Source organism: Stylophora pistillata, chromosome 11 (assembly GCF_964205215.1).
Source record: "Stylophora pistillata chromosome 11, jaStyPist1.2, whole genome shotgun sequence".
In the NCBI taxonomy this organism is placed as follows: Eukaryota; Metazoa; Cnidaria; class Anthozoa; order Scleractinia; family Pocilloporidae; genus Stylophora; species Stylophora pistillata.
In genome coordinates this window covers 26,534,895-26,543,418 of record NC_142529.1, presented here as the reverse complement: position 1 = coordinate 26,543,418, position 8,524 = coordinate 26,534,895, and the positions used below count along the sequence as shown (strand labels likewise).

Genomic DNA, 8,524 nt, shown 5'->3' with positions numbered 1-8,524 from the left:
ATCTTTGTCGATTAATACTTGATGCAAGCATTGTAACATCGCATGCATTATATTTAGTGTCTTTAATGACGACGATGGCCATAAGCGTGGACAGGCTCCTTGCCCTGTTGCTGGGGCTGAGATACAAACAAATTGTGACTTTAAAGCGTACATACGTCGCATTAGCTCTATTTTGGGTCGTGCCCAGTGTCGACACTCTATATTTTGTGTTTGTTTCTCCTATAGCGCCTTGGTTTGGTCGCGTCATGATACCATCTTGCCTGGCAATCTCAATGGCTTTACATGCAAAGATTTTCCGTACACTCAGTCGTCATCAGGCTCAAGTACGAGATGATCCTAAACAACAGCCGAGCAGACCAAATGCACTGAACATGGCACGATACAAAAAGGCAGTGAACAGTGCACTATGGGTGCAGTTGGCATTAGTATTTTGCTATGTACCATTAAGTATAGTGTTAATAGTAATATCTCATAGCAAAACATATCCACCGCATTTGATTGTTACTAGAGAAATAGCAATTACTCTTGCTTCTTTTAATTCCACCTTGAACCCGTTTCTTTATTGTTGGAAGATCGATGAGGTTAGACGAGCTGTGAAGCAGACAATCAGACAAATGCTGTGTTGTCCATGGATTTAGATTCTCCTCGAGCTATTTAACAATTATTCCACGAGCGCGCGTTGGATATGAGATGGTAATGAGGCGCGTAGCGCCGAGTTGGCTATAATCATCTCATATCCAACAAAGGCGAGTGGAATAATTGTTTTATTAAAAACGCTACATTAAATTATTAAATTTTATTAAATTTTTAGCTCCCTTTCAATTTTAAGCTTATGCGTACGCTTACCATATCTTTTATTTATTTAACCTCGCCGACAGGCAGGGACACCTCGACAGCTTGCGCCAATTACCGAGGGCCCAGTAAACCCACCCCAGGGGAGGACATCCACCACACAGTAATCTCGTGCGTGGGAAATTAACGTCTCATACCCCTAACCCTGCAGGAGACGGGACCTCCATTTATTCGTCCCTATCCGAGAAGACTAGAATATCTAACCATTTCTTTGATGTTAGAGAAAGGTAGCATATTCTTCTCAATTGTTTTAAGACCTTGAGTATTGGTCCGGCCGGGGCTCGAACTCTCGACTTCCCGCACAACAGTCCAGCGCCCTATCCATTGAGCTAACCGGGAGGCCGATTTATGGTATATTGGCTCATATACTTTAATGGCTAAGTCAATGAAAAGTCTTGAATTGCATTATCCAATGATCCAGTTTTTAATAAAATCGTATATTTTATTCCAAAAACAAACTCAAGTTTTAGAGTTACGCCCGCTCCAAGTAAAAGTCGCTTGTCGGCTACGTCCCTGGATGGTAATAAATATAAAGCTTGATAGCATCATCGCTTGAGCGTTTTTTGGTATTTGTTATTCTGCGTGAACAACTAAAGAATAAGGAAACCGTGAGGCATTAACGATACTTAAATCACACTATATATTTTTCTATTTCATCCGACGGCATTTACTATGTACCAAGAATAAACCAATTCATAACGGAACATTGGTCTCATTTTACTTCGTTCACCCTTCCTGGAAAATGCAAGAAGGGACAAAAATTTCAAAAGGGCAGTGAAGGAGAGATGCTAATTTAAAAATTAATTACATCTTTGATAATGTCCTCAAAGCTTATGAATGTACGAAGATGTTTTTTATACATGTCAATGAATTTGATGAAAGGGAATAGAATATCATTGATATGTACAGGCTATTCAAGGAGAAAAGTACTTTTAATATTGATCATTTTTCTGAAATTAAATGTTAGACTTAATAATTCACTTTTAGCTGTCATTGACTTTTTTTCTGCCCAAAAAAATGGACTCTCATCTTATATTGTAAAAAAGTAATTATATCTCAAGTGTCCTTTTGCTTTACTCTTAATGTCAATTCATGTCTGATTGAATTTTACTGATTAGGCAAACTTGAAGTTGTGTCGCACACGGTTTAGTAATAGACTTCAGCCTTTATTCTAAGACATTCAAGGACATACAGCATAAATAGAATATCACAGAATTGCTCGTTACCAAAGAATTGTTTCCGTTTGTGTAACATAAGAGGAAAAAATTTGTCAAATGTACCGTAAATTTTCTAACGTAAAGGAAGAGAGCATTTAAACAATAAAAAAAGAAAAGTGGAAAGGGCTTTATTGCATCTCCTGTCACTGCTTCGTTTCTTGTTCAAGTTGGATGCGAAAAGATAATTAAATGCGGAAACACGCTCTTAATTGAAAGGCTGACGTCTAATATTCTTCAAAAACAATCGTAACCATTCAGTTTTACATAGTCGGAGATTGCCACGAATTCAGTTTCAGTTTCTGGACCGATTGGCATCGCCAACTTCAACTCACCGAGATTGATAGTAACTCAAATCTAAACTTCACGCAAATTTTGTTTTTTTTTTTAAAAAAAAAAAGCAGTTATAACTGCTCTAGGAAATGACTGCAGAATGACGGTTTCAACAAATTTAACAGAACGTGGAACACAAACGAAAACATTTGAAGAACAGCGATGCTCCCCATCTTTAGTAGGTGGATTACAAGAACAATCTATTTATCCCTCCGCAATCAACATTCTCCTCTCCATCACAGCATTTCTTGGGAATTCTCTTATCCTTGCTGCCCTTCACAAAGAATCTTCCCTCCATCCGCCGTCCAAACTCTTGTATCGTTGTCTGGCCACAACCGATCTGTTAGTCGGTCTTGCAGGCCAGCCATTGTATGCTATGTATTATATTTCCTTAGTTTACGGAGGCTGGAATCTTTGTCGATTCGTGGTTGACGCTGCCTTCATCACAGGCACAGTATTATGTGGAGCCTCTTTATTAACGATTACGGCCATAAGCGTGGATAGACTTCTTGCTCTACAGATGGGGCTCAGATACAAGCAAATTGTAACTTTGAAGCGCACACATTTCGTTGTAGCTGCATTTTGGGTTGTATCCAGTGTTGCTGCTTTTTCCTACCTTCTAGATTCCCAGATCTCCTTTTACTGCAGCTGTATCGTGGCGTCGCCCTGCCTGTTTGTTTCAGTCACCTCGTACACAAAAATTTTCCGCACTCTTCGCAGTCATCGTGCACAAGTACAAGATCATGTCCAACAACAGCCTAGCCAAACAAATGCACTGAACATGGCGCGATACAAAAAGGCAGTGCTTAGTGGACTGTGGGTGCAGATTGCATTAGTCGTGTGTTACCTACCGTACATTGTAATGCAAATTACGATGGTTTTCCGCGAAACATATTCATCTCAATCTTCCTTAAGTTTTGAAATAGCTTATGGTTTAGTTTACTTTAACTCCTCGTTAAACCCGTTCCTTTACTGCTGGAAGATTAGTGAGGTGAGACAAGCAGTGAAGCAGATAATCAGAAAAGCATTTTCCTCTGCTTGGAATTGAAACGAGCGGTGCATTAAACGGACAATCGTGTTGTAACAAGCAGAAACCACTAACTTTATTGCAATAGTTGACCAACCTTTCAACACACGGTCATAATTACTCTACCACAGAAGTGAGACATCGATCCACGAAGTCAAATTCTTACGATGGTATTTGATAATATGCACTAGCATCCGTCACAGGAATTAGACATTTTTCGATCGAGTTCTGCAGCTAATGCTATTTTTCAAACTAACCTATACAATAAAGGTTTCATTGGAAAGAAAAGGATTTATAATTTTGTTAGATAAGCAGGGAGACCAGTTGAACTTGCAAGAGTTATATTTTAATGATGTATAGGCTTAATTCTTTGATATCAATAAGATGTGAGGTTTTATCTTCATCTGTTCAATTATGTTTAGGTCAACACTTAAAATAAATTTAGTAAAAATAAATTAATGCTTCAAAATGTTTTCTTTCCAAGACCAATAGCTTTCCAATTCCAGGGATCGAGTTTTCTTACTTTTAAATTCCTTAGAAGGAAAGTCCTTGGTACCTACTTGGGTTACTTCAAACTGTTAGCAGCATGAATAGGCTTGATGAATGCAAATTCAACTAGTGATATTAAACAATTGTGTAGGTATACAAGTATGTTACTTTTCGAACCCAAAAACTTCCATTTTGTTGACTGCAAAGTTCTGTGACCCTACGAAAAAGGAGCTAGCATTTTGATCCTCAGGGCACCGGTAAGCATGTTTCAGGTTCGCAGAGTTTGAATAATAATGTGGTGTATTGGAGATGTAAAGATCATGAGCATTACCCCCTCCAAAGACTGGTCCCACGAGGTTTTGGCAATAGATAGCATTTCCTTCTCTTCCATCCAGCAGAGGTATCTTTGTAGGGGGTAGACCGTATGGGTTGACAAGGCTGAATAGAAACGATGCCGGCGCGCTTTTGTATATTCCAGTACCTATAAAAGAAAAGAACAACCGAATTAAACAAGTCTTATCACCGTTATGTTACCATTTTATGTTATTTCCAGCTGAAATGTGTACCCAGATCTTCCCCGACATAGTAAATACGAGAGAGGTCTGGGTTCGAATTTTTTAAAGCGACTACACGGAGGGACCCCTAGAAAAACTATTTTGACTATTTCGATATAGAATTTTAAAGTTCAAAGAAATTTCCCCTTCGTTGCACGGCATACCCTAAAACCAGAGAAAAATTGCTTAATATATGCTTTTCCAAGCTGTATAAAAATGCCTAGGGTTATTAACAATAGGTCTTGCTATTTCGTCAACGTGCACGGGGCCACTTCCGCCGCGCCCAACAGCTAGTACTGATTTTATCTCTATGTCCCCCACAAATCTTCTTACCAGGTGACTCCCACTGTTCCTCGGTGTAACCTCCAAATATATAATTTCCACTCTTTATCTCTGCAACTGTCGGTCCTTCGTTATCACAACAGGAGTGAAAGTTGGAAGCATTCCAGCCGTCTCGAGAAGCTCGGTACAACAACACATCGTCATGACTCGCGCTGGTCAAAGTATCTTTCAACCACTCGATCAAGGTTTTTCGTTGATATGACGAAAGGATTACTGAGTTCGTGAATGGCTTCGCTTTCAGCTCAGTAATTATCCCCTGAATTTGAAAAAATTCGGTCTCGTATAGCAATTCTTTGCAAATAACTTGGTCGTCAGGTATAACAAGTTTTCCGGTGCGAAGATAATTCAGGATGTAACGGAAGTGGGTTCCATCTCGGTCAATGAAGTAATATCCATCCTCGCCAGGTTTTGTGTCAAATCTTCCAGAAAACATAGCGTGTAACATGGAACCTGGATTAATCAGTTTATTGATGAAAAACAACACTCAGTCAAAATTCGACCAGGCTAAAATTAGGAACATGATTTCAGCTAGAAATGAAATGAACAAACCTAGATCTTTAATCATGGTTTCCAGACTGGTGGGAAAAAATACCCTCCGACATTAAGCCTCAGCGTCTTCTGGAAATGAACACGTTTAAGCTTCTTGGCGGCATTGTCAAAAGCTTCCATTTCTCTACGAGTCTTTTTTGACTGACGGTTCAAAATGTCGAATGCTTCTTTCATGCGTTTGCTTGCCTCCTCGAACGCTTCGTCGCCGGACCTATCATCCTCCTCGACTTCCTCCAATTTCTGCGATGAAGACATTTTCGAAAAGTACACAGAGAAACCAAAGCAATGTATTCTAAGGTTCCGGACGTACTGGATTGACAAAATTTGCTCTTTTGGCCCTTCCAAAAATCTCGACAAATTTGTCTCAGCCAAATTTGTAATTTGTCAAGTGTGGGCGAGCTGAGACAGCAATCAGTGATTTATGTTAACCACAAGTGTCAATCACACGGAAATAAACAACATTTGATTTCAGTAGTCATGGGCTCATGGTGATCTTTAATCTCTTCGATCGAATTTGTTGCCTCGGCATAATTATTATTTACAATGAATATATGAAGTTCATATATTTTGAACTGCGGTATTAGATACGTATGATGCACGATCCTCACAGTAGAGAGCGCTATCTATGCAATAGCGAAAATTATTGCTCGTATTCTAGTTTTTTTCTTGTATTCGTTCAACTCTAAAAGAGGCAATTGCTACTTATACTATGCCAGTGGAGGCTTCACCGGCTTATACTGTTTTGCGAAACGAAACGAAACGAAACGAAACGAAATTGTACTATTTTGCGAAACGAAACAAAATGAAACGAAATTTTGCGAAATGGCCTTTTTTCGTCTTTATTTAGCAAATATGTCCTCTTCGTCCGAAACAAAATGTGTCCACTAATAAAATTATCAATATTTCTGAGAGCCTAATCACCTCTCATTTTATTAACCATGATAGGTAGTACTCGTTTCGCAAAGTAGTAATTTTGACAGAACTACTATTTTGCGAAATGGCGTTTTTTCGCCTTTATTTTGCAAATATGTCCTCTTCGTCCGAAACAAAATGTGTCCACTGATAAAATGATCAGTCTTTCTAAGAGCCTGGTCACCTCTCAATTTATTGACTATAATAGAACTCGTTTCGCAAAGTAGTAATTTTTACAGAATCACTATTTTGCGAAATGGCGTTTTTTCACCTTTATTTAGCAAATATGTCCTCTTCGTCCGAAACAAAATGTTTCTGGTCACCTCTGGTCACCTTATAACGTATCTTCCTAGCAGTTTGACCAAACATCGAGCGTTAATTGAGTTCGGCTGGAATTGCCAGTCACGCATGTGGCTTGTTGGTCAGCTATAAAATCGAGTTGCGGCAACCATAAATAGAACAGAACAAACTACAAGGAATACAGAGCAGAATAGAAAACAGAATTATAACAACAATAAAGAGTAAACTCCGAGCCAATAAAGAGCAATCGAGAACAAAAACAAGTAGTTGTCTCTCATTTTGTTTCGGGAAAAGAGGACATATTTGCTAAATAAAGGTGAAAAAACGCCATTTCGCAAAATAGTAATTCTGTAAAAATTACTACGTTGCGAAACGAGTTCTATTATGGTCAATAAATTGAGAGGTGACCAGGCTCTTAGAAAGACTGATCATTTTATTAGTGGACATATTTTGTTTCGGACGAAGAGGACATATTTGCAAAATAAAGGCGAAAAAACGCCATTTCGCAAAATAGTAATTCTGTCAAAATCACTACTTTGCGAAACGAATTTTACTATGGTCAATAAAATGAGAGGTGACCAGGCTCTTAGAAATATTGATAATTTTATTGGTGGAAACATTTTGTTTCGGACGAAGAGGACATATTGGCTAAATAAAGGCAAAAAAACGCCATTTCGCAAAAATAGTAATTCTATCAAAATTACTACTTTGCGAAACGAATTCTACTATGGTCAATAAAATGAGAGGTCACCAGGCTCTTAGAAATATTGATCATTTTATTGGTGGAAACATTTTGTTTCGGACGAAGAGGACATATTTGCTAAATAAAGGCGAAAAAACGCCATTTCGCAAAATTGTAATTCTGTCAAAATTACTACTTTGCGAAACGAATTCTACTATGGTCAATAAAATGAGAGGTGACCAGGCTCTTATAAATATTGATCATTTTATTAGTGGAAACATTTTGTTTCAGACGAAGAGGACATATTTGCTAAATAAAGGCGAAAAACGCCATTTCGAAAAATAGTAATTCTGTCAAAATTACTACGTTGAGAAACGAGTACTATTATGGTTAATAAAATGAGAGGTGATTAGGCTCTTACAAATATTGATCATTTTACTAGTGGACACATTTTGTTTCGGACGAAGAGGACATATTTGCTAAATAAAGGCGAAAAAAGGCCATTTCGCAAAATTTCGTTTCGTTTCATTTCGTTTCGTTTCGCAAAATAGTACAATTTCGTTTCGTTTCGTTTCGCAAAATAGTATAAGCCGGCTTCACCTTGTTCGACTGCAACTGGTTTTAGAGTCCACAACAGATTTGTCCGTAGAAGGCAGCGAAGGCCTCATCCTCATTATCGAAACCCACCTAGGCCTTGCAATTCTTGGTTTGAAATTCATTTTCATAGGCGTAATATCCCCGAATAATTCTTTTATCGCCAGATGAGAATTTCTCGCGACATATTTGACACCCTGTTGGCCATGCACTTTTCGTCATAGCTACAAAGGGAAGACACGCGGTTGAGGAACTGCATCCCACCAGAAAATGTCTTGCCCATGCATTGGACTATATCGCTTAGCACATGGTGGGTCATTCGAAAGTGCAAAGATTGCAATTAATGTTGTTAAAAGAACTGCTCGTGAAGCAATACTCCGACTAAAAATAGAGATCAAATTTTCTTGAATGACATTTTCCTTCAAATCAAAGAGTTTGACTAATGGTCGTGGGTCGTGGGTCGTGGGTACAAGTCGTGGGTCGTGGGTGTGGGTGTGGGTGTGGGTAAAAGTCGTGGGTGTGGTTAATACTTAATAATAAAAATAACCATTTAAAATATTAAATATAATAATACATAAATTTTATACGACCCTGTCATTCATTAATTCAACTGTTCTTTCTTCTAGTTATTTTATTTTGTTTATTCAATTTACCCTACTTTACGTCTATTTTTATC

The 8,524-nt window shown here is 38.3% G+C and overlaps 2 protein-coding genes across 2 annotated transcripts; one reads left to right on the top strand and one right to left on the bottom strand.

The window, feature by feature from the left end:
* The first annotated feature begins 2,138 nt into the window (after nucleotides 1–2,138).
* On the top strand, nucleotides 2,139–3,658 carry LOC148720878 (melanocortin receptor 4-like). Its single transcript, XM_088739515.1, has one exon. It carries the CDS (start codon nucleotides 2,500–2,502, stop codon nucleotides 3,445–3,447), a length of 948 nt encoding a protein of 315 aa, XP_088595641.1. The 5' UTR covers nucleotides 2,139–2,499; the 3' UTR covers nucleotides 3,448–3,658.
* Nucleotides 3,659–3,750: 92 nt separating this feature from the next.
* LOC111338617 (uncharacterized) lies at nucleotides 3,751–5,282 on the bottom strand. The gene is made up of 2 exons (XM_088739516.1): nucleotides 4,803–5,282; nucleotides 3,751–4,396 (listed from the first exon to the last, which is right to left on the bottom strand). Exons 1-2 carry the CDS (start codon nucleotides 5,254–5,256, stop codon nucleotides 4,080–4,082), a joined length of 771 nt encoding a protein of 256 aa, XP_088595642.1. The 5' UTR covers nucleotides 5,257–5,282; the 3' UTR covers nucleotides 3,751–4,079.
* Nucleotides 5,283–8,524: the final 3,242 nt, after the last annotated feature.

Coding starts and splice junctions, on each gene's coding strand:
- LOC148720878 (XM_088739515.1), top strand. CDS start 2,500: ATGACGGTTTCAACAAATTTAACAGAACGTGGAACACAAACGAAAACA.
- LOC111338617 (XM_088739516.1), bottom strand. CDS start 5,256: ATGTTACACGCTATGTTTTCTGGAAGATTTGACACAAAACCTGGCGAG. Junction 4,397..4,802: donor GGAACAGTGGGAGTCACCTG/GTAAGAAGATTT, acceptor TTTCTTTTATAG/GTACTGGAATATACAAAAGC.